This window comes from Aquarana catesbeiana, linkage group LG09 (genome assembly GCF_042186555.1).
Source record: "Aquarana catesbeiana isolate 2022-GZ linkage group LG09, ASM4218655v1, whole genome shotgun sequence".
Taxonomy (NCBI): domain Eukaryota; kingdom Metazoa; phylum Chordata; class Amphibia; order Anura; family Ranidae; genus Aquarana; species Aquarana catesbeiana.
In genome coordinates this window covers 253,483,813-253,510,328 of record NC_133332.1, presented here as the reverse complement: position 1 = coordinate 253,510,328, position 26,516 = coordinate 253,483,813, and the positions used below count along the sequence as shown (strand labels likewise).

The window sequence follows — 26,516 nt, the reverse complement described above, 5'->3', positions numbered from 1 at the left end:
CTACAGAAGCTGGATGTAGGGAGGTGACAGGCATGATGGCCGCCGCACGGGTCTTCAGCGGCTCGGTCCAGGAGCTGTGTGAGGCTGCCTTTTTGCTGGATTTGCCACCATGGGATGGCATGGGAAGAACCGGAGCAGCTCCCCAGACAGCAGGCAAGTGTTTGCTTAACAGGATGGCGGAGTTAGAGCCAGGATTTTGGTGGATAAGTCAGGTGGATGGTGGGAGCTGCAGCGGTGCATGTCTCCTCTCTCTCACATCCTGGCCACGCCCCCATTAATACATTTTTTAATTGTTAAAATATCTAAATATGACACAGTGTTAACCTCTTACAGTCACTGTACAACAAAGCTCAGATTGGGAGAGAGGGAAGCAGCACATAAAGCCAATCAGCTATACTGCAGTGCAAGGAGCATGCTATGTACTTGCTGAAAATATTCTAATCAATGAAAACAAATGCAGCCACCACACATACTGGTAAACTGCAATTACGTTTTTTGTGTTTGGGTATAACTATAATTTAATGTTATAATTTATATAATCTCATTTTTTTTTTAATATTTCTGATAGGCCTCATTTTAATTTCCCATCTTTTTACAAACCACTCCCTCTGTGTTACAGCACGTAGAGGAGGAATGTGAATAGGAGGAGTTCCAATGGATTTAAGTTCCCTGTAGTTGCTCTGTTTGTTCTCAGAACAGGTCGGAGTCCAGAGAAGGAAAAGGAATTTCGGTAATCATGTGGGTACCATCGCTCATAATGCTTTGGGCAGTGGCTTTTGTTGGTAGCGCTGATGATCACTGTCCAGGTAAGTCTTCTATATACAATGCAGGACTGATCACCTTATTTTTAAAATGCCTCTTCTTATAACTAGCTACATACTGTCTATGAGGTATTGGTTAAACTGGTCAGAGTGATATAGAGGCTGCCATTGGTGACCTGCCTGGGAATCATGCTAATGGCCAGGCTGTCACACTCAGTATATTCATTTTCAGCTTGGATTAGCTTTGGTTGGGTTTGGTGTGGGAGTCCCTACATCAGAAATCTCAGCACACAAATTTATAATCACATATCTTATTACACCAGTAAAATTGACAACTCTAGCCAAGTGTTTCTCCAATGTTTCCTGGGGTGCCACAAGCACGGGACCCAGTTTACCCTGGTTGAGAGATTGATTAGAAGACTATGTGATCTGGGGGGTTGAGGTGGTAGTGGGACTCTAATGTGATGGGTAGCTCTCATGTATAAGAGAGACTCCAATGTGATGGAGGACCTCTGACTGTGGTGATGGGGGGTCCTCTGATCTTTAGGGAGAATTTTGATGTAATGGGGGGACTCTGACTTGAAGGAGGACCTCTAACATGATGATTTCATCTGATGTGATGTAGTGGAACACTGATGTATAGGGGGTTCTGTCTTAAAGGGGATCCCTGATGTGAAAGAGGGCTTCTGATGTAAAGTGAATTTCATCAAGGTGGTTGTGTGCATCATCCCAGGCTCAGGTTTCCCATTGTGAAGTAACATTTATGTTTTTTACAATTTATTCTGAAGTGCCTCAAGATTTTGCATACTTTTAAAAGGACACTGCTCTAGGCAAAACATTTTTTTTTTGATGGAGTGGGGAAGTCTTAGACCTTCTTTCAAGTTTTATTGCTATTTATGTCCCCATTAGGGAGAGTAGCCTATTTGTACTGGTGACCACTGTCACCAAGAAAGTGTGAGAAAATTCAGAATTTTAAAGTGCCTCCAAAGCAAACAACAATGAAAGATCTTCCAATGGGGACATCTGTGTGCAAAGAGACTGCAAACGCACAAAATAGGGCAGAAAAGCGTGATACGGAGGAACGTTAAAGGGATCCTGTCAACACAGGGATAAAATACTGACTATTTACCAGTTTTATTGATGGGGTATTGCAGAATTCTCCTGTGCATTGACAGAAACCTGGATGGGGTTTCTCTTTTTATTATGTATAGGACTATGGGAAAAAAAGAACTGGGTAGTGTGATATGAGATGTGAGACTCCATGATGGGAACCAGATAACTTTAGTAAGGACTTTTCACTAGAAGGTAGTAGGTGATTCAGTCCACCAAAATCAAGTCAGATAAGAAATATCAATTTTGTGTGAAATAAAACAGATTCACACAACTATGCATGAAATGTAGCAAAAAGTAAACAATGTTAATGGAAGACTCTGATTCTCGCGGACTCCTGCCAACCAGATAATCCATTAGACTCAGTCCAAAGCTACCAGGGCACTCTCATTTCTTCAGAGGAAAAATAAACTGAAAGCAGCCAAACTGCCCCTGCAATCTCTAGGAGGATCTAAAAATGATCTGTTGGGGGTCAGGTACATTTCCACTGGTGTTGCCTCCATGCTAAATGGTTGAATTTTCACTTTAATTATAAAAGAGTAACCCATTAATATTGTGTCCTGTTCCCACTTCTGCTTGCAGAGGTAAAAGTCATAGGAGTTGGAGACGCGGATAAACTGACTATTCTCAGAGGATGTCCTGGTCTTCCTGGATCTCCCGGTCAAAAAGGAGAAGCTGGAGCCGCTGGTGTGAAAGGCAAGTAGAATGTAAAGTAATAAAAACGTGCATCTGTGATATTCAGTAAATTATATATATATATATATATATATATATATATATATATATATATATATAGTGATGACTAGGGGTAACTTAGCTCATTGGTAGCGCCAAACAGTGAGTCTGTTCCAAACCAGAAGTCCTTTTATTTAAAGCAAGAATAAAACCTCACATAAATGTTTTCCCACACAGGGGTTCTCACAATCAAAGTGATACTCAAACAATATTCAGTCTTGTGGCTCCCTTTGCAGCTTCTCTCGCAGGCCTCCTGCCTTGGCTCTCTAGACCAGGGGTCTCAAACTCAAATTACTTGAGGGCCACAAGACAAGTTTTCATATCCCATGGGGACCACATGCAAACTTTCAAACATCAAAAACAACAGCACTGTTGTCAGTGGACGCATTATTAAACCCCAGCACCGGTGTCAGCGGATGCACCAGGGGCGTTGCTAGGTGGCAAAAAGACCAGGGGCTTCAGCCCGAAGTCCGATGCTGGCACCGATGGGGGGGGGGTCGAGAGTGGTCATGGCACAGGGTTTTTTGGCTGAGCGCTGGGGTTGTGTGGCGAGGGGGAAGCTTACTTGCTGGTTGCCGCCTGGGGCTTAGCAGTGCCCATCAATTTTGACCACTAATCTCAGCTACCTGACACACTGACCTACCTAACATACACTGACCTGACATACATACACCTACCTAACATACACTTACCTGACATACATACACCTACCTGACATGACATACACCTACCTAACATACTCTGACCTGACATACATACACCGACCTACATACACCTACCTGACATACATACACCTACCTAATATACACTGACCTGACATGACATACATACACCTACCTAACATACACTGACCTGACATACATGCACCTACCTAACATACACTGACCTGACATGACATACACCTACCTACATAACATACACTGACCTGACATACATACATACACCTACCTAACATACACTGACCTGACATGACATACACCTACCTACCTAACATACACTGACCTGACATACATACATACACCTACCTAACATACACTGACCTACCTAACATACACTGACCTGACATACATACATACACCTACCTAACATACACTGACCTACCTAACATACACTGACCTGACATACATACATACATACACCTACCTAACATACACTGACCTGACATACATACATACACCTACCTAACATACACTGACCTACCTAACATACACTGACCTGACATACATACACTGACCTACCTAACATACCGTGACATACATACACTGACCTCACCTACCTGACCAGGAGACAGACTTCATGTGTCCAGGTGTCCTGCAGTTCAGCCGTAGTGTGCGGTGTGCAGCCCACGCATCATGTGGCACAGCAGGCAGCCAGAGAAGAGGAGACTGCTTGAATTTCATCGCCTGGACCTTGGAGCTCCGGGCTTTGGAGAAGACTCTTCTGCCTCCTGCTGCACACTCCGGTGCCCATGATCAGACACACCGAGATCCGGAGCTCTTCACTCTGCCGTCCGCCCTCAGCACAGCTCAGGTCACCAACACACCCCAGCACCGGGCTCCTCTTCAGGTTATCCTCATCCCCTCTTCTACAATCATCGGTGCAGTCACTGGCACGTCTCGCCAGATGGCTCCTCCGCTGCCCTGATATATCTCAGTGATGTGGTGCGGCGGATTGTAATTCACGCCTTCTGGAGCCTGCAGCGCCTATGATGGACGTCACACGTCCCGCGGTCCCAGCATTGGACCAGTGGGACGTCCATCATAGCTCCAGAAGGCGGGACCTGTATGTCATTCGGCCACACTCGGCCGCACTCGGTGGATCAGATCAGTCTCCGCTCGTCAGCGGCCGGCGGCGCTCGGGGCTAACAATTGAACGGTGCCTTCTTGACACTGGGGCTTTTCGGGGACCAATTCGGGGCTTCAGCCCCCCCTAGCCACCCCCTCCCGACGCCCCTGGGATGCACCATTAAATCCCAGCACAGATGTCAGAGGACACATTATTAAACCCCAGCACTGGGGTCAGCGGACGCACTTTTAAACCCCAGCACTGTTGTCAGCGGACGCAATTTTTAAACCCCAGCACTGGTGTCAGCGAATGCACTATTAAACCCCAGCACTGGTGTCAGCGGACACACTATTAAACCCCAGCACTGGTGTCAGCGAACGCACTATTAAACCCCAGCACTGGTGTCAGCGAATGCACTATTAAACCCCAGCACTGGTGTCAGCAGACGCACTATTAAACCCCAGCACTGGTGTCAGCGGACGCACTATTAAACCCCAGCACTGGTGTCAGCGGACGCACTATTAAACCCCAGCACTGGTGTCAGCGGACGCACTATTAAACCCCAGCACTGGTGTCAGCGAACGCACTATTAAACCCCAGCACTGATGTCAGCGGATGTATTATTAAACCCCAGCACTGGTGTCAACGGACGCATTATTAAACCCCAGCACTGGTGTCAATGAACGCACTATTAAACCCCAGCACTGGTGTAAGCCGATGCAATATTAACCCCACGCATTACCCCCCACACTTCACAAATACCCCCTCCCCACACTCCACAAATTTCAACCCCAGTCACCCCACTAAGGACTGCTCAGTCCCGGTGTGATGGCTCACTTACCAGGCCTATTGGCAGGACATACAGAGAACGTCACAAGCCCCCCCCCCCTCCCCCTAAGGTGGCAGCGGGACCCTGGATCCGGGGCCTCCGAGGGAGCACAGCTCTGGTCAATCATCATGGGTGGGCAGGGCGATGGACGGAACCTCCCCCCGCTCCCCTGTGTTGGGTTTCCTTTGCTGTGCGCGTTGTGCTGCAGCAGCATGCGAGGGGAGAGGACATAGGTGATGGAGAGAGAAAGATCCCAGCCGCTGCGCTGCACCCGCCCAGGATCGGCCCTGCCTACGGTCCATGGGCCGTAAATGGCCCGCGAGCCGGTACTTTGAGACCCCTGCTCTAGACCGTCAAACAAGCACAGTTCCCAGTGTTCGTGCACAAGTCACTGTACCTCTGGAAGCTCTGTGTCTCCTGCAGCTTCCAGCTGCTACATCCTCGCAGGCTCAGAATTTTACTGTCCCAGCACCATGCTCCTCACATCTCCCGTGCAATAACTGACCCCATCAGGAGGGAGGGGCCACTGACCTCTACTCCCAGCTCTAACATTAGCCCAGTGCACACCTGGCTCATTATTGTGCCTAAACTGCCAAAATAATCAGCGGGATGGGCTTGCCTCTCCACAATATATTTAGTTTAAGCAGGTGCGAAAAAATGCTATAAATGAAGAATGTTTTCAGGAATAGACGTGTTAATAATTTATTTTTATCAATTAACAAAATGAAAAGTAAATGAACAGAAGAGAAATCCAAATCCAATCAATATTTGGTGTGACCGCCCTTTGCCTTCAAACCAGCTTCAGTTCTTCTAAGTACACTTGCACACAGTTTGTGAAGGAACTTGGCAGGCAGGTTGTTGCAAACATCTTGGAGAACTAACCACAGATCTTCTGTGGATGTCGGCTGCCTCAAATGCTTCTCTTCATGTAATCCCAGACAGACTCCTTGATGTAGAGATCAGGGCTCTGTGGGGGCCAAACCATCACTTCCAGGACTCCTTGTTCTTCTTTACAGTGAAGATAGTTCTTAAAGGGGAGTTCTGGCCGGGAAATTTTTTTTTTAAAAGTCAGCAGCAAAAAACACAGTGGCTGCTGACTTTAAATAAGCACACTTTCCTGTCCTGGGTGCCCGCGATGTCGGCCGCCCGAGGCCGACCCGTCCCTCGGCTCTCGGGTCCCGGCACCGCCATCCTAAGGGTAACAGGCAGTGGAGCCTTACGGCTTTACTGCCCTCTTCCTACTGCGCATGCGGGAGTCGCGCAGCGCTTTGTGAATGGGACGCGATGTGTTGTGGGACACACACAGTTCCCATAACACACCGCGCCCCATTCCCCAGAAGACAACGCGAGGAGGAGAAGACAGAACATCAGCGCGGAGTAGGAAGAGGCAGATTAGGAAGACTGCCTAGCAACAGCCATTTCAGGTGAGTTAAAAAATTTTTTTTTTTTACTCCAATTTTTTAGGGATTTTTTGGTGCAATTTTTTTTTTTTTTGTGGTGGACCTCTACTTTAACAGTGTTGCCAACCCCCCCAAAGTGAAATTTACTGACAGGACACCACAAACGGCACCAATTTTTTACTGGCAGAGCCACATTTTTTACTGACACTGCAAAAAAAGTACCTGAATTGGCAGTTTTCAGTGCTAAACTCTGCAAATGTAGAAAAAGAAAGAACCCTGAAACAGGGAACTTTTGTACCCCCCGGTACAGCAGGACTTTATGGGCGAACAGAAAAATTGCGTTTATGATGAAAATTATTATTTATTTATTAGAAATTGCTCAAGAAAGCATAAAAACAAGACAGACTAAACATACATCTGTACAAAAGTGCTTGTACAGCAAATTTTCTTTCATGCTGATTACTTTACACTTATCATTTATGAGTACATATTTCTCTATAAGCCTGACATGTTTCAGGACAATATCCCTTCTTCAGAGGCGTGTTGAAGAGAGAGAATATATATATAGCCGTATTCTGAAAAAACAAGTGAGAACAATTCACACATTGAGATATTGTACAGAACAAACAATTTGCATCATGACATCCGACAGTGTCCAACATACATACCAGTATTCAGTCCTTAAAGAGAAAATGCTGTGCACAGAATGTGCAAAATAGCAGATCTTTGTAGCAGTAGAAAGAAATCATTTGATTAAATAAAAAGGAAAAAAGGACCGCCAATTAGCCAATGACGGGCATGGCGGCTTTCCCTTGGATCGACGATCAGCTCCGCAAAGGCCCCCGAATGGGAGGATGGCCCCGCCAAATCCGCACTGTAGCCCTAAAAAAAGGGGGGGATAGGTTTATATAGATTACTAAATCACACTAGATTATTTTAAAATAAATGTTTTTTTTTAATATTTATTAAATAGGAGATATATGTTGTATATTTAATATTTAGGATTTCAACGTAGTATTATGTCATATTTATATAATGGAAGGGGGGGGGAGAACTTGTTTTCTCCATAATTTCACTAGTAATTTTAAATGGAATATCTGCTCTATGTTATAGCCGCAAGTTTAATAGTATTTTTGTTGCTATGCGACTGCATTTAAAAATCCCAGAAAGAAATAGAAGCATCATAAACATAAGCACGACTTTTGTCCCCCGATAGTTGTACAACGGAGACATGGCTTCACATGTGTATTAATCAACAAATGAAGAAAGAAAAAAAAGACCACCCGTGCAGTTATATACTGAACTGCACAGCCATAACTGGAATTATAATAAAGGGGATGGTAAAGCATTACCTCTCCTTTATTTAAAAATTACATATGGAGGATATCAAATGAAACTTTGTTACTTACTCACTTAAGATGCACGTGTTGGACAGAAAGCTGAAGCGTGGTATTCATTCAGCATGTGTGGCTTAACACTGGGCAGGACGCCAATTGCGGTTTTAAAACAGCCGCCGGCGCCTGCGCAGTGTAAAATGTTCCCTGGGTGTCAGCAAAGGTGGATGTGCACCGTCGCGTATTACGCACAAGCGTCATAACAGGGCAACGTGCGCAGGTGGCCTGGACACGGTAGCAGACTGGAGGAGCTGAAGGACCGTGTCATCGCGTCTAGCGCGATGATGACATATGGGGGCGGTATTAGGAAACAGAGAGAGGCAACGGAGCTGTGCAATAGGTTGCCAGAGGCGATCTAATCATCACCATGACAACCAAAATACTCAGGGCACTCGGAAGTGGGCAAATGATGAAAAATAATGATCACAAACTAAAATGTTGAATAAGAAAAAAGTTACAGAAAACTAGGGGGCTTATGACTTGGGACATCCAAAAGGGGGAGGCCCCCAGGGACAAATCTGCACGGCACCCGCCCAACGCCTAAGCTTTGGGGGAGCGCCATGCAGGCAGGTCCCACCGACGCACAAAACACTGCAATTGCACGTCCGGACTCGTCTGGACAAACATGCAGTGTAGCAAAAGGCCATGCCCCCATCAAAAGATGGGCAGGACATGGCCCCCGTGCGCCGGGCGGAGACAAGACCAGGACCAAGGGCGCAAAAATGTCCATATCAACAAAAACATAGATATGTATGTATAGATACATTGATCTAAAAGATTTAGGAATTTTATCGGTCTGGATGCATGGGCACAATCGGATACGCATGGTGGAAAAATAGCAAGGATCGATGGGTACAAAGCAACGATTGGAGCAGTAAATGCATGGGACAAAATAAGAAAAACATCGGAAACAAGCACCAAAATAGCAGTTCCATACACAAACATATTTGGTACATTTTCATATGGTGATATCAATAACATTCATAGGAATGTTAAAGTACATTTGTAAACAAACATTTATGGGTATATTAGGTACATTTATGAAAAAATACATTTATGGATGTGTTGACTGCATTTTTATACAACACGAGCAGTACTATGAGAAAAATAGTATCTCACAAGAAAGCGTAAATTATCGCATCAGCCTTAAACCCTTTAACGATGTTATTTAAACGTTACCTAGCCTGAATGTTTTTAGATACACGTTATGATTAAGTGTGATGAATTATTCTTTTTCACATCCTCCTGATACAAAACCGTCTAGGAATGGACGGAAACTCATTTGGGTATTCAGGCCTGGAAATTGGGTTGCATTGAGGCTGGCAATCCAGCGGACCTCCCTCTGGAGCAAGATCTTGTTCCAATTACCGCCCCTTGTATCCGGATGAATCCGGTCGAGAATGGTGAAATGGACAAGGGGAAATTTTCCCGTGTGATGGTCTCGCACATGTCGCCCCAGAGGAAGGTCCGGGTCCGCCTGCCTCATGCTGGTGATATGTCGTGCCGCCCTTTTGTGAAACTCCGATTTTGTTTTTCCGACATAAAAGCATTTACATTGACTTGTCAGAAGGTAAATGGCCCCAGGTGTCTTACAATTTTCAAAGTGTCTGGGCCTATACGCTCTGCCATTTGGTAATTTGAACTTGGTTTGTGTATTCATATAACAGCAGCACGAGCAACCACCGCAAGTGAACGTTCCAAATCTTTTACATGTATCAGAACGAAAAATGCCCGTATATTCACTTTTTACAAGATGGTCCCTCAAAGAGCTGTGCAAATATCAATATTTAAACTAAAAACATGTAGCTAGTGCTATTAGCAATGTGTTTAAGTTAAACAAAAGTCAAAAAACATATTTTTCTATTTACACGAAGATCGGGTTAATTTAACCCAGCCAGCACAGAGTTCCTCTATATATCAGAATCTGCAGGATTTCCCCTTACAGTGCAAGGAAACTCTGACATAAAGGGGAATGCTGCAGATCATGATCTAAGGGGGAAACCAGAGACCACCTTATATCAGAGTCCACTGCATTCCCCTTTACATCAGAGTTCTCACTTAATCAGGGTCTGCAGCATTGCCCTTTACATCAGAGTTCCCTTTTACATCAGGGACTGCAGAGTTCCCCCTTGCACTGTAAGCGGGAATCCTGCAGACTATGATGTAGAGGGGAATGCCAAGAACTCTAATGTGGGGGGGGGGACTCTGGTCACCAGAGACCACCTTTTGCAGAGTGAATACACTAAGGTAAGGTTTGGGTTCCTTGCTATAAGGGGGAACTTTTATATCAGTGCCCCCTTACATTATTGTATTTGTGACGGACCCCGTACTCAAGATGTCCGCCGTAAATGCTTCATCTGTCCGTTACCCCACAATCTAAGACCCCTTAGCTTTCCCATTCACTACTCGTAGCTCAGTGTAGGGTAAAAAATCAGACCACACCAGTGTAGGGTGGCAAACAACAAACTGATTTATTATCACACATGGATACAACAGATAAAATAACTCAGAGACTCTTTCCCCCACCCTTGGAAAACAGGGTGGGGTAAACTGTCCAATAACAATAGACACACAGGTCAGGTGTGTTCAACTTCTCATCAGTAAACAGTCTTATCAGCAGGGGGGCTGCTGGAGGAATCCCCCCTCCCTCCATAGAGATACACATCCCAAATGATCACAGCAAAGAGTCCACAACAGAATGAGACAACATACAATATATACATATATACAAGATTGAGTCTAATTAGTACAGATCAGACTGGATTTCTCATTCACCTCGCAAAGAGTATTGTTCCCTTAAAATCCAGGGCCCATAATCAAAAGGCAAGAGGCTAGCATTCAGTCCTCTCCAAAAAGCCTCTGTCCCAGCTAGGTCTGTCACAGTATTCAATCCCCCCTTACATCAGTGACCCCCCCTCAGACTAGCCTGGCGGTGCTGTCACTGACCTCCTCTCAGGTGCGCCGTGCAGGGCTCAGTCAATCAGCTCCAGCTTGGCAGCTCTGGTTTTATCCTACAGTCTCCTCTTCACAGTCCACACACGTCTGGCTCCTCCCGTGACCCTCATCCCGGCGGCGCTCTCACTCTTGACTCCTCTCCAGACCCCCTCAGAGACTGCAGACATGATAAAAGACAAGAGATGGTCAAGGATTGTGGACTGTCAGGGATCCACCAGCACCAGTCCAGGGCACTTGCATTCGCCTATGCGCCGGCGCGCTTCCATTCGGACACGGCATCAAACTGCTGTGCATCAGCGCGGCGCTCGGGCGCGCGCGTTCGCGTTAGCGCCGGTTTGGCGCCATTTTAGCACATAAAAGTTCCCCTGTTCCATGAGAACGTCGCTGCTTCGTCTCAGCTCTGTGAATCTGTTGACCCGTATCCTGATTGTCTGCTACCTGATCTTGACCCGGCTTGTTTGACCATCCGACCTGCTCCTATCCCGATCCGGCTTGTCTGACTACTCTTCTGTCTGTATTTGCTACCGTTGCCGAACCCTGCCTGTTCACCGACTCTGCCTCGCCTGCCGTTATTACCTGTGCCAGCTACCTGCCGACCAGGACTGTCTGACTCTGCTTGTGCCTACTGTTCACTTGCTGTTGCACCTTCAGCTTCAGCTTCAGTGATCTCTCCCTCAGCGTGTCAAGCCTGCTGCCGTTCCAGTCTGCTCTCACCTGCAACTCAGCCATCCAGTGTGTCAAGCCTGCTGCCGTTCCAGTCTCCTCTCACCTGCAACCCAGTGAGTCAAGTTACTGCTATTCCAGTCTCCACTCACCTGCAGCTCTGCCATCCCAGGAGGGATCTCTGCCTCCACATCAGAGACTATACAGGCACTCCTACCCCACTGCGCTCAGGAGACCACTGTCCCCACTCCAGTGGCTCCTGAACCAGCATTGTATGAGAGGTCTTCTCCTACAGTCAGGCTCTCCTACCAGGTACCTTACAGTGGACATGATAAAAGTGATAATTATAGGCTGTGGACATGATACAGAGCCTTCAGAAATCATACAGGAGATGGTCAGAGGCTGCGGACATGGTACAGGAGATGGTCAGAGGCTGTGGATATGGTACAGGAGATGGTCAGAGGCTGCGGACATGGTACAAGAGATGGTCAGAGGCTGCGGACATGGTACAAGAGATGGTCAGAGGCTGCAGACATGGTACAGGAGATGGTCAGAGGCTGCGGACATGGTACAGGAGATGGTCAGAGACTGCGGACATGGTACAAGAGATGGTTAGAGGATCTGGACATGGTACAAAAGATGGTTAGAGGGTGCAGACAGCCATATTTTTTATGGGCAGTTGGCAACACTGCCCCACACAGTAGTGTCCTCCTCTGCCTCCTTTTTTTACCCTCCCCCCAGTGGTGTACTCCTCTGACCCCCTTCGCTCCCCTCAAGTAGTGTCCTTTTCTGCCCCCTCCATATCATGACCCTCCACTGCAGTGTCCTGCTGTGCCCCGTACATATCATCCCCCCCAACAGTAGTGTCTCAATCTGTCCCCTTCACCCTCCACATCAGTGTCCTTTAAATCACCCTACCACAGCAAAGTCCTCCTCTACCCACCTTCATATACCCCCCTGCAGCACTGTCCTTCTCTGCCCCCTTTCATATCATTCCCCCAGAGCAGTGTCTTCCTCTGCTTCCCTTCATTTTTCCCCCTCACATCAATGTCCACTTCTGCCGCCCTTTACCCCCTTACAGTAGTGTCCTCCTCTTCCCCCTTCACCCTCTCACAGTAATGTCCTCCTCTGTCCCCCTATATCTCCACATCAGTGTCCCCCTCTGCCTCTTCACCCTCTCAGAGTAATGTCCTCCTCTGTCCCCCTATATCTCCACATCAGTGTCCCCCTCTGCCCCCTTCACCCCCCCCCCCCACAGTAGTGTGAGTGTCCTCCTCCGCCCCCTTCAGCCCCCACATAGTAGTGTGAGTGTCCTCCTCTGCCCCCTTAATATTACCCCCTCACATGATGAGTGTGTTCTTCTCTGTGCTGTTGCAACTGGCGAGGCGCTGCCACTTGGACTGTCTTCCATTCAAAAATGGCATCACTGCGCATGCGTCCGTCTGGCCGAAAAATGGGCGAGCTTTTCTGAGCCTGGCAGGCTTCACAACGGCACATGCACAGTTGCACTTTCAGCCCACAGCCATCTTTTGTATGGCCGTAACGGGCATTTATGGGCAACCCGAAAATGGGCTGAAATTTACGGGCGGTTGGCAACACTGGTTCTAAATGACATTGGCTGTATGTATGAGGTGGTTGTCCTGCTGCAGAAAACATTTGGGGCCAATCACACACCTCCATGATGGTATGGCATGTTGAATAAGTATCTGCCTGTATTTCTCAGCATTGAGAACACCATTGATCCTGACCAAATCTCCAACTCTGTTTGCAGAAATGCAGCCCCAAACATGCAAGATACCTCCTCCATGCTTCACGGCTGCTGCAGACACTCATTGTTGTATCGCTCTCCATCCCTTCACCAACAAACTGCCTTTTGCTGCAACCAAATATTTAAAAATAATTCACTCATCAGTCCAGAGCACCTGCTGCCATTTTTCTGCACCCCAGTTTCAATGTTTTCCTGCATAGTTGAGTCACTTAGCCTTGTCCCATGTATGGCTTTTTGGCCACAAATCTTCCATGAAGACCACTCCTAGCCAAACTTCTCTGGGCAGTAGATGAGTGTACCTGGGTCCCATTGGTCTCTGCCAGTTCTGTGATGAAGCATGATGTGTCTTTTATCTGCTGCATATGCAGAAATACAAATACCGTATTTATCGGCATATAACACGCACTTTTTTCCCCTTAAAATCAGGGGAAAATCGTGGGTGCGTGTTATACGTCGATCCCCGCTATTTTGTGAACTATCGAAGCGATTGCCGCCGACATTCACATAGCGTGTATTTTTAAATATGGCACCACGGAGTTCGGAGGGACTCGGGGGCGCTCGTTCAGCTGAACGAGCGCCGCCGAGAACACAGTGACTGGGCGGAGCCGAGATACACATAGCCGAGGGTTCTCGGCTCTTCTCGGCGCCGTTCACAGTCCCGCCCAGTCCCGCCATTGGACCTCTGTTATGTCCATCATAGGGACTGGGCGTGACTGTGAACGGCGCCGAGAAGAGCCGAGAACCCTCGGCTATGTGTATCTCGGCTCCGCCCAGTCACTGTGTTCTCGGCGGCGCTCGTTCAACTGAATGAGCGCCGCCAAGTCCCTCCGAACTCCGCGGCGCCATATTCAAAAATACACAGTGTAACTTGTGTATGTTGGGCACAAGGATGCACTGACCACTGGGGACATGGCTGCACTGGGGACAAGGCTGCACTGACCACTGGGGACATGGCTGCACTGACCTCTGGGGGCATGGCTGCACTGGGGACAAGGCTGCACTAACCACTGGGGACATGGCTGCACTGGGGCAAAGCTGCACTGACAAGGCTGCACTGACAATTCTGCACTGGGGCAAAGCTGCACTGACAAGGCTGCACTGACAATTCTGCACTGGGGCAAAGCTGCACTGACAATTCTGCACTGGGGCAAAGCTGCACTGACAAGGCTGCACTGACAATTCTGCACTGGGGCAAAGCTGCACTGACAAGGCTGCACTGACAATTCTGCACTGGGGCAAAGCTGCACTGAAAAGGCTGCACTGGACACTGAGGCAAGGATGCACTGACAAGGCTGCAGATGGACACCGATAACGCTGCATTGATGGGCATTTAAATGTAAGTTTTTTTTCCTTAAACTTCCCTCCTAAAAGTTTTTTTCCTTAAAATTCCCTCCTAAACTTGGGGTGCATGTTATATGCCGGTGCGTGTTATACGCCGATAAATACGGTACATACTTCATCATGCCATACCATCAGGGAAGCGTATGATTGGTTCCAAATTTATTCTGCAGCAGGACAACGGCATCAAAACATACAGCCAATTAAGAACTATCTTCAGTGTAAACAATAACAAGAAGTCCTGGAAGTGATAGTTTGCCCCCCCCCCCCCCCCACAGAGCCCTGATCTCAAGATCACGGAGTCTGTCTGGGATTACATTAAAGGCCAGAAGGATTTGAGAAAGCCTACAGCCACAGAAGATCTGTGGTTAGTTCTCCAAGATGTTTGGAATAACCTACCTGCTGAGTTCCTTGAAAAACTGTGTGTACAAGCACTGTGTGTACCTAGGAGAATTGATGCTGGTTTTAAGCCAAACGGTAGTCACACCATATACTGATTTGATTTAGATTTTCCTTCTGTTCCCTAACTTTGAATTTTGTAAATTGACAGTAACTGTGTGTATATATATATATATATATATATATATATATATATGTTATATTTATTAGAGCTTAGAGAGGTGTGAACAAAAAATACAGTGTATGTCCAACCTTCCATATCACATGACCAGAGATGGGAAGGTGGAAAAGTTGTCCTGGGTGGGCACAAGACAGAGAAGTAAGTCTGTGAGACCTGTAAGTACACAGAGCATGGGAGGAGCAACTCAGCCCCAGAGCTCCCCTCTACCTCTCAGAGCCACCCAACCTCCCTCTGAGCCCTTCAGCTCCTCTCTTCCTTAGAGCCATGAAGGGCTTCACTTGCCGCCCATAGGACATCATATGTCCTCCTGGACTTTGAGTGGCAAGATCTGGATGATGAGTGTAGCTACTGGCATCATTCAGATATCTTTTTTTCAGCCAGCGATTCCCTCGCATGTAAAAGCCATCATAGCTGCTGTTTAGCCGCTTGATTGTTTTTACAGGCGCTCTCCGGTGCTTCCCCGTTCTCTCCCGTGCGATTGGGGAGAGAGAGAATGAATGGTTCCCAGATGGTTCCCGGCCATCTCTATGACCCTCGGAGGCTTCAAGCGACATCATGACGCTATCCAGCTCTGGCAGATGTAAACACTGCCGTTTTTTTTGGGGTTTTTTTGCTGGAAAGCCTTAGATCATTTTTTTTTTTTTTTTTATCTCAGGCTTTCCAGCATAGAGGAGAGATGTGGGGACTTACAGACCCCAGATCTCTCCATAAAGAGGATCTGTCATGCCCTATTCTTATTGCAAGGGATGTTTACATTCCTTGTAATAGGAATAAAAGTAATAAAAAAAAAAATGAAGGGGAAAATTTAAAAATATAAAAAGAAAAAAAAGTAAAGCGCTCCCATCCCCTCGTGCTCGCACGCAGAAGTGAACGCATACATAGGTCACACCCGCATATGTAAACAGCATTCAAATCACACATGTAAGTTATTGCAGCGAATGTTAGAGCGAGAGCAATAATTTTTGTAAATATTTTATTCTATCTTTTCATGTGACAACACTGAAGAAATTTCACTTTGCTACAATGTAAAGTAGTGAGTGTACAGCTTGTATAAAAGAGTAAATTTGCTGTCCCCTGAAAATAACTCAACACACAGCCATTAATGTCTAAACCGCTGGCAACAAAAGTCAGTACACCCCTAAGTGAAAATCTCCAAATTGGGCTTAATTAGCCATTTTCCCTCCCCAGTGTCATGTGACTCATTACAAGGTCTCAGGTGTGAATGGGGAGCAGGTGTGTTGAATTTGGTGTTATCTCTCTCACTCTCTCATACTGGTCACTGGAAGTTCAACATGGCACCTCATGGCAAAGAACTCTCTGCGGATCTGAAAAAAGAATTGTTGCTCTACATAAAGATGGCCTAGGCTATAAGAAGATTGCCAAGACCCTGAAACTGAGCTGCAGCACGGTGGCCACAACCATACAGCGGTTTAACAGGACAGGTTCCACTCAGAACAGGCCTCACCTTGGTCGACCAAAGAAGTTGAGTGCACGTGCTCAGCGTCATATCCAGAGGTTGTCTTTGAGAAATAGACATATGAGTGCTGCCAGCATTGCTGCAGAGGTTGAAGGGGTGGGGGGTCAGCCTGTCAGTGCTCAGATCATATGCCACACACTGCATCAAATTGGTCTGCATGGCTGTCGTCCCAAATGGAAGCCTCTTCTAAAGATGATGCACAAGAAAGCCTGTAAACAGTTTGCTAAAGACAAGCAGACTAAGGACATGGATTACTGGAACTATGTCCTATGGTCTGATGAGACCAAGATGGTGTCAAGCGTGTGTATCGGCAACCAGGTGAGGAGTACAATGACAAGTGTGTCTTGTCTACAGTCAAGCATGGTGGTGGGAGTGTCATGGTCTGGGGCTGCATGAGTGCTGCCTGCACTGGGGAGCTACAGTTCATTGAGGGAACCATGAATGCCAACATGTACTGTGACATACTGAAGCAGAGCATGATCCCCTCCCTTCGGAGACTGGGCCGCAGGGCAGTATTTCAACATGATAATGACCCCAAACACACCTCCAAGACGACAACTGCCTTGCTAAAGAAGCTGAAGGTAAAGGTGAAGGACTGGCCAAGCATGTCTTCAAGAACAGTCACGGAGTTGTTGTGAAGCCACTCCTTCGTTATTTTAGCTGAGTGCTTAGGGTCATTGTCTTGTTGGAAGGTAAACCTTCGGCCCCAGTCTGAGGTCCTGAGCACTCTGGAGAAGGTTTTCGTCCAGAATATCCCAGTACTTGGCCGCATTCATCTTTCCCTCCATTGCACCCTCCATTGCAAGCAGTCGTCCTGTCCCTGCAGCTGAAAAACACCCCCACAGCATGATGCTGCCACCACCATGCTTCACTGTTCTCCCTTTGACCTCATGATTCTCATTTGCTCTGACATGTGAGCTGTAAGGTCTTATATAGACAGGTGTGTGGCTTTCCTAATCAAGTCCAATCAGTATAACCCCTTCCCAACCGGCGCACGCCGATGTACGTCGGCAGAATGGCACGGCTGGGCAAATGGACTTACAGGTACGTCCATTTGAATTTCCCGCCGTGCCATTGCGTGCACGCTGGACGGAAGCTCCGTGAGTCGGGTCGCGGGTCCCGCGGACTCAATCGCCGCGGGGATACACGCGATCGCCTCAGGAAGAGGACGAACGGGGAGATGCTGATGTAAACAGCATCTCACCATTCTGCCTAGTGACAAATGTCACTGATCTCTGCTCCCTGTCATTGGGAGCAGTGATCAGAGTAGTGACACTGCTAGCCCATCCCCCCTACAGTTAGTAATCACTCACCTAGGACACACTTAACCCCTCCCGCCCCCTAGTGGTTAACCCCTTCACTGCCAGTGTCATTTACACAGGAATCAGTGCATTTTTATAGCACTGATTGCTGTATAAATAACAATGTTCCCAAAAAAGTGTAAAAAATGTCTGACATGCCCGCCACAATATCGCAGTCACAATAAAAATCTCTGATCGCCGCCATTACTAGTAAAAAAAAATTATTAATAAAAATGCCATAAAACTATCCCCTATTTTGTAAACGCTATAACTTTTGCGCAAACCAATTAATAAACGCTTATTGCAATTTTTTTTTTACCAAAAATATGTAGAATAATACGATCGGCCTAAACTGAAGAAAAAAATGTTCTTTTTTTATATATTTTGGGGGATATTTATTATAGCAAAATGTAAAAAATAATGTGTTTTTTTCAAAATTGTCGCTCTTATTTTGTTTATAGCGCAAAAAATATAAATCGCAGAGGCGATCAAATACCACCAAAAGAAAGCTCTATTTGTGGGAAAAAAAGGACGTCAATTTTGTTTGGGAGAAACGTCGCACGACTGCGCAATTGTCAGTTAAAGCGACGCAGTGACGAATCACAAAAAAAGGCTCTGGTAAGGAAGGGGGTAAAATCTTCCGGGGCTGATAATCAAACACAGCTGGACTCAAATGAAGGTGTAGAACTATCTCAAGGATGATCAGAAGAAATGGACAGCACCTGAGTTAAATATATGAGTGTCACAGCAAAGGCACTCATTACCTCCTATTTAGTGGCCACCAGTGTTTAGGATGTATCCCGTTCAGTGCTCCCATGGTTGAGACAAAGGATCTTCCATTCTATTACTAGTGTAGGACCCACTAATTCGGGGTACTTTGTCGCAGTAAGTGGGCTTAGCACAATATGACCATATAGTGTGACCAAACCCCCGTATTTTTTGAATATGTTTAGGTGTTTTTAACTAGCCCTGCAGGAAATGTCATTCTTGTATGTGTGCGCTGTAAAATATTTTGTACTGTCACAGCAAAGTGTCTGAATACTTAGGACCATGTGATATTTCAGTTTTTCTTTTTTAATAAATCTGCAAAAATGTCAACAATTCTGTGTTTTTCTGTCAATATGGGGTGCTATGTGTACATTAATGAGGAAAAAAATAAACTTAAATGATTTTAGCAAATGGCTGCAATATAACAAAGAGTGAAAAATTTAAGGGGGGGGGTCTGAATATTTTCCGTCCTCACTGTATATATATATATATATATAGTTAGTGGAATACATGGAGAAAGCAGTGTGCACATTGCTCCATATCATCCAGTTTCCGTGTTCATTCCCTTCATTCAGGATCATTCAAAACTGCATTACAAAGAGACGTCAGTAGCAGAATATTAAGGCTCCATTCACACTAGCGCGTTTTTTGATGCATTTTGCATTTTGCAGAAATGCACGGGAATTTTTTAACATGGGTTCCTATGGAACATGTTCACATCAATGCCTTTTTGTTTCTCTGCATTTTTGGAAAGGGTCGGGGACTTTTTTTCATGCAAAAAGCAGCGTTTTGCATGTAATGGATTTCAATGGACAAGCATCAAAAACGTAAGTGCACCGTTTTTGCAGCGTTTTTGCAGCGTTTTTGATGCGTTTTTGATGCGTTTTTGCCGTTTTTTTTTTTTTTATTTTTTTTACATTTTTTTTAGACTGTAAAAAAAAAAAAAAAAAAACGCAAAACGCAAATCGCGGCAAAAACGCCGCAAAAACGCTGCTCAAAAACGTGGCATGCATAAAAAAAAAACCTCCAAAAACGCTCAAAAGCAACATGCATAGGTGTGAATCGAGCCTAAGTGCCTTATGCATTAGCCCTGAATTAGATATAAGTCCTCCTTTGTATCCTCAACAATGGCCATTTGTTGTTTCTGTTGCAATATTTTTATTAGATTTCAAGTATAGATATGTATTGCCTATTACCAATATTGAAGATACAGGTTGACCAGGAAACAGGATAGCACATTCCTGGTCACATAAAAATGATAAACAAGATGTACATTCCAAGAATTAGTACCAGCATATTATCGCATTGGGTGGAGGCCAAGTAGGCTGGAGCAAAGAGTTCGAGACCGCTTCTTGTGAGTCATTCAGTATCATCGTCCTGTACCTTGGATCTGCCGTAGCAGTACATTTAAATTTAAAAAAAAGAGAGGCCAGCACAAAGAATATAGGTGCTGATTTACTAAAGGCAAATCCACTCTGCACTACAAATGCACTTGAAAGTACACTTGGAAGTGCAGTTGCTGTAAATCTGAGGGAAAGATCCAGGGCCGTTTTTAAGGCAGGGCAAAAGGAGCAGCTGCCCTGGGCCCTGTCATTGTTGTGGGGCCCAAAGCAGCTGCCTCATCCTTGCCAACTATGCTGGTTTAAATTCCCTCGTCCCTTGAGGTTTTAGTCATGTGCTGTGTCCCAATATCTCAGTGTGAAGTGCTGCTATTAATGCTGCCCAGCTCTGCCTTATTGTTGTGTTCAGATGACTCACCTGCAGACCCTGTGTTTACATGTAAATTGCCAGCATTCATATGTAAAAAGCGGCAGCATTTATATTTAAATAGCAGCAGCCAGCGGCATTGATATGTATATCATGCTCCCCTGAGGCAATATCCACAGTAATCTCTAGCAACCAATCAACAAGCAGAAATCATGTGCTGTAACCTCCAGCAACTAATCAGTGAGCCATAATGTGTGCTGTAACCTCTAGCAACCAGTCAGTGAGCGGTAATGATACACTGTAACCTCTGGCAACCAAACGCAGTAGCTGCCTGATCTGATTCAGTAAACTGATTTTGAGTCTAGCTGCTTATTATTCATTTATTTTGTCTCAGAGCAGGTGGAGAGCAAAACTGCATTGGGGGGGCCCCCAAGAAAAGTTTTGCCCGGGGTCCAATCAATATTAAAGACGGGCCTGGGAAGAGATAAAATCAGGGGAAGCTCTGCTGATTTTATCATCCAGTCATGTACAAGAAAAAATGCTGTTTTTTACATTTTCCTTGCATGTCCCCCCTCGGATCTACAGCGACTGCACTTCCAAGTGCACTTGCAGTGCACTTGTAGTGCAAAGTGGGTTTGCCTTTAATAAATAAACCCCATAGTGTAGTAAGCTAAAATCATGGAGGTTTATTGTAAAAGAAAATATATATTGCACTTACAAACTCATCAGGAAGTATGGATTTACAAGACCTTGGGAGTGGATGGACCACACACATGTAGCTGGAGGATAAGGTGCTCGGGCAGTTTTGTCAGGCTGAGCAGAATGTAAGCACTGCAGGAGCCGGGACCACCGGGCTGCACAGAGGGAGATGCAGATTATCAGAGAAAGCCTCCCCACCCGGAAGACATCCTCATGGACACAGGTGTGCGCAACCTATTGCAATAGGGTGTACAGTACACCCCAAAACTCAAACACACATGTGTGTGTGTGTGCATAATTGCCAACATTCTCCAAAAACTTTTAGGGACACTTTTTTTATGTAGGCGAGGTATTATTTTAATTAGGGGCAGGGCATTCATTTGTAGAAAGAGGGATGGAGAGAAAAAGAAAGAAAAAAGGGAGAAAAAGTGATGGAGGGAGAGACAAAGAAAGAAAAAGAGAAAGCGAGATAAAAAAGAAGAGAGAAAGAAAGAGGGATGGAGGGAGAAAGAAAGAGGGATGGAAGAAGAGAGACAGAAAGATGAAGAGAAAGAGGGGTGGAGTGAGAGAGAAAGAAAAAGATAGAGGGATGGAGGGAAAGAGAAAGAAAGAAAAAGAGAACGAGGGATGAAGAGAGAAATAAAGACAAAGAGAAAGAGGGATGGAGGAAATAAAGAAAAAGAGAAAGAGGGATGGAGGGAGAGAGAAAGAAAGAAAAAGAAAAAAGGAGGATGGAGGGAGAAAGAAATAAAGAAAAAGAAAAAGAGGGATGGAGGGAGAAAAAAAAAGAAAGAGGGATGGAGGGAGAGAGAAATAAAGAAAAAGAGAAAGAGGGGTGGAGGGAGAGAGAAATAAAGACAAAGAGAAAGAGGGATGGAGGGAGAGAGAAATAAAGAAAAAGAGAAAGAGGGGTGGAGGGAGAGAGAAATAAAGAAAAAGAGAAAGAGGGGTGGAGGGAGAGAGAAATAAAGAAAAAGAGAAAGAGGGATGGAGGGAGAGAGAAAGAAATAAAGGGAGAAAGAGGGATGGAGGGAAAGAGAGAAAGTAAGACAAAGAGAAAGACAGATGGAGGGAGAGAGAAAGAAAGAGAAATTGGAGGGAGAGAGAAAAAAAGATGGAGAGAGAGGGATGGAAAGAGAGGGATGGGGAGAGACTGAGAGTAGTGGGCCTGAGATCACAGGGATCGGAATCGCTGCTGTAAACATAACAAGGTTGCTGTCATGAGTCCTGCACATCCGCCAGACCCACTGAACCGACAATCCAAAGGCCACCACATTGGAACCAGTGCAAGAAGGGACCTCTTCCACCACAAGACTTTGCAGTCTTAACAAGGAGTTGGTGAGCGGGCCGCCAGTTCATCCGGGCAAGATACTGTAAGCCATTCTCTCCATAGTCAAGTACTGCCAGTTGTCTGTACAGTCATATAAGAGAGTTTCTCCTTCCTCACCTCATGCAGCTTCTTTACAGAGCAGCTCCTTGCCACAACACAGGAAGCCCAAAGAGCACACCCATTGGCTGGGACGCAGCCTGCCTCCTGCTACCTCCTCAGCCAATAGGTAGCTGCCATTTGCACCTAGCTTATTATGTGGGCGGGCCAAGATGACACCTTTGGCCACCATGTGCACACCACACCAGGTGACGGCGAAGCGGTGAGGCCTTTTTATGGGGGATCAGACCCCCCAGCCCAGTCTGCCCCTGCCCGTGACAAAGCATATTTTCCAGGATTCTGCCCGGGACAGGCTCAGACCGGGACATGGGTCTGGATTGAATGTTCCGGGAAAATTGGGACTGTTGGCAACTATGTGTGTGTATCTATCTACTATCTACACACACTCACAAATAGTAAAAATGTATTAAAACATGGATGGTGTCAATAGGGCAGTGAATGTTGTCAGTAGAACAGTTGACATGTCAGTAGCATACTTCTCAACTTTCTGAGATGGGAACGAGGGACACCTACTAGCAAAAGTATGTAGGCATAGGACACGCCCCCTGCCATGCCCCCTTAAAGGAGGAATATACAAAAAACGATGATTAATTAAACCCACAAGTGCTTTTTTTACCACTATTATTTCTATATATTGGCGTTTGAAATTTACAAATGCAGCAATTTAGAAATTAGATGAAAGGTTTAGTACTGGGAAACACCTTTTCAAAGATAAAAAGTGCATTTTATATACAACTATTTAGATCAGACCAAAATGAGGGACAAATGGGGAGGAAAGAGGGACAGAGGGACATTGCTCCAAATCAGGGACAGTCCCTCGAAATCAGGGACAGTCGGGAGCTATGCAGTAGGGCAGAGGTTGGTGTCAGTAGTTTTTTTATTTTTATTATTTCATTTTTTAAATGTTTTTATACATTTTATTTTTTTTAATTATTTACAATATCATTTTTTTGCATTTTTTTTTTTGGAGCACTGTTGGACAGCTTTGGGGCTTTGGTGAAATATTAGAGGTCATTTTAGAGGTCTAAACAGACCCCTGATGTCTCACTTTTGAGACAGAGAAAAGGATCTGAGGAGATTCCCCTGTCCCTTTCTCTGCAGCCTCAGCTGCATTGAACAGTGAATGAATAGGTAGTGCTCTGTGCTGAACGGCTTTATGTTCATTCACAAATTGAAGTATTGTTAACACAGTTGACTATGCTTCAGCTAGGAATGAACACAGTGAGTGATCGGAACCGATCACTCGCTGGGGGATATTTCGGCTGGGTTTACATATATGCAGATTGGATGCATTTTACCGCATCCAATTTGCTTAACATGTGAATGTGACCGGCTTTCAATAGAGCCAGTTAACACATGTCCAGGGCGGCGGTGGTCCGATTTTGGGTCGGATGCGAATTCAGGCAAAAATTTGCACCTGAACCAATGGACAGAAATGCACCAGACTGCGGACTGCAAACCGCAGCCAGACGTGGGAAAGCAGCCTTACTAAAACTGGAGCACTCAGAATCTGGTGCAGATGTGCATGGTAGCCAATCAGCTTCTACCTTCAACTTGTTCAATTAAGCTTTGACAATATAACCTGAAAGCTTATTGGTTTCTCTTAGGGATGCACCGACACAGTACTCGTAAAAATGCTCCGATACCTAGAACCGATACTTTGCGGTGCAATTTACACCCATACAAAATGAATGGGCTCAAATTGCACTGCAAACAATCGCATGCAATTTGATGCGGTTTCCCACACTGCTCCTGTGTGAACCCAGGCTAAAATCACTATGACAAGCCTTGGTTCACACAGGAGCGGTGGGGAAACAGCATGCGACTTCGGGACAGGAATCGCACCGCATTCCTGTTTAAATCGCATGCGATCCTTTGCAGTGTGATTTGAGCCCATTTATTTTGTATGGGTGCAAATCGCACTGCAAAGTATCGGTACTCTGCAGTGCGATTTGCGCTCATAAAAAAATGAATCGGCAAATACTTGACCGAAAGTATTGGTACTTGTACTCGGCAATAAAAAAAGAGTATTAGTGCAACCGTAGTTTCTATGCAGAACTGCACCGGATTTTGCATGCTCAAGTTTTCGTTAATCTCCCCCACTGTATTGATTCAGAAAAAGACGGGGCAGGTAAATTACATATGTACTGGCCCCTTCCTCGCTCTCCATCCTGAAATGATCCCCTGCAGCAGAAGAAGAAGCCAAAAGTGCTTTGGGGCGAGGGGGGAACAGGGGAGCACACAGAGAGGCCCGGGCTGTAGAAATAAGAGGAAGGGGGGTATTTACTGTTACCGATCCCCTGTATTTTCATTCCGTGACAGATGAATGCCGGCAGGAGGAGAAGATTACTTTCAGCTCTTGCAGGAAGAAAACCCAGATTGATTCCATTAAATGCTGCCCCTCCTATCCAGGAAGGATCGTGGTCCACCCATCACCTGCTCACAATTGACGGGTTGAGGACTCCTCCAGAGAGATTGCGCTCGGGCACATCCGTCACACCTTGTGCAGATGCCCATGCTCGTGGAGTAGTGCCAGGAGTAGGGGAAGCATTTCAGAGGTATTTCCTTTTTCTTTCTTCCTGGGAAGAGGAAAACCCTCAGAAACATGTCCCCCTTCCCTGGACTCCACAAGGATATCTTCCAAGTGGGAAGGCATTCACTGACAAGTGGCTTCTCCCTCTGTGCAGCCCGGCGGTCCCGACTGCTGCAGTGCTTCCACTCTGCTCAGTCTGACAAGGCTTCTCGAGTACCTTATCCTCCAGCTACACGTGTGTGGTCCATCCACTCTCTAGGTCCAGGAGCCATACCTCCTGATGTGTTTGTGAGTGCAATATATATTTGATATATTACATGACCATATTTGATATATTACATGACCAGTGTAGCCCAGATGTCCCTGACCTTCTTAAACTGCCCAACCACTCATACTCCACAATCCCGCTCTTACCATTCTAACTTAATGAGACCACACCTGAATTTGGAGTATAAATGGCCATAGCAGACTTTTATTAACAAAAAATTAATAATTCAAGTGGGCAGACAGCTAAATGTAAACAAAACAATTGCAGGCAATTTAAAAATGAGAAGAAAAACTGCGTGGAGCACCCCCCCCCCCCAAATCCATACCAGGCCCTTCGGATCCTTAAAGAGCTAAAACATGGACAGTGGGATAGGTACCAAAGTTTTCAGGTGCTATTTTTTAAAAATTCTTTTAGGTACTGACCAGTTTTAGGGTGATGGTGTTACTCTTCCATCAGATGGAATATAAAGGGCAAGAAACTATACTAATGCTTAGGTTATGTGTTGCGTGGACATCCAATGAAATTTCCATGTTTCAGTAAGACTTAATGGCAGCTTTTTTAAAATAACATGTCGTATGTGTTCTGTTATTATTTAGGAGAAAAAGGATATCCGGGAAATTCAGGACAATCTGGTCCTCCAGGTGAAAAAGGTTTGTAGAATTCAGCAATCTATCTACATCCTCTATCTGCTGACTTCTGCTCTGCCGTTTCTTCTTCAGCTCTTTCCATTATTTCCCACTTTTCATCACCTGAGCCAAATGTGTCTACAATTTTCAACATGTGATCCTTTATGTAGTAAAACAATATACATTAAGCAGTAACCAACAACTACCAGTCACTGATTATCCTTCCCCATCAATGTAAGCTACATTGTCCCTAATGGACACCAATGTAAAGGGCATTTGTCCCATTGACCCCTAATAAATTGGTTTTAGCAGGGGTTCCGAATAGGGTTGCCACCTCATCCCTTTAAACCCGAACACATATGAATTACACAG

General features: G+C 45.6%; 1 protein-coding gene across 1 annotated transcript in view; it reads left to right on the top strand.

Annotated features, from left to right (window-relative positions):
- Nucleotides 1-650: 650 nt before the first annotated feature.
- The window catches only part of LOC141108526 (ficolin-1-like), an 84,579-nt gene continuing 58,713 nt past the window's right edge, over nucleotides 651-26,516 (top strand). The window contains exons 1-3 of the mRNA XM_073600209.1: nucleotides 651-806; nucleotides 2,454-2,567; nucleotides 26,115-26,168. Of these exons, the coding sequence (XP_073456310.1) occupies nucleotides 737-806; nucleotides 2,454-2,567; nucleotides 26,115-26,168 (238 nt within the window). The 5' untranslated portion in view covers nucleotides 651-736. The remainder of the gene's footprint in view (nucleotides 807-2,453; nucleotides 2,568-26,114; nucleotides 26,169-26,516) is intronic.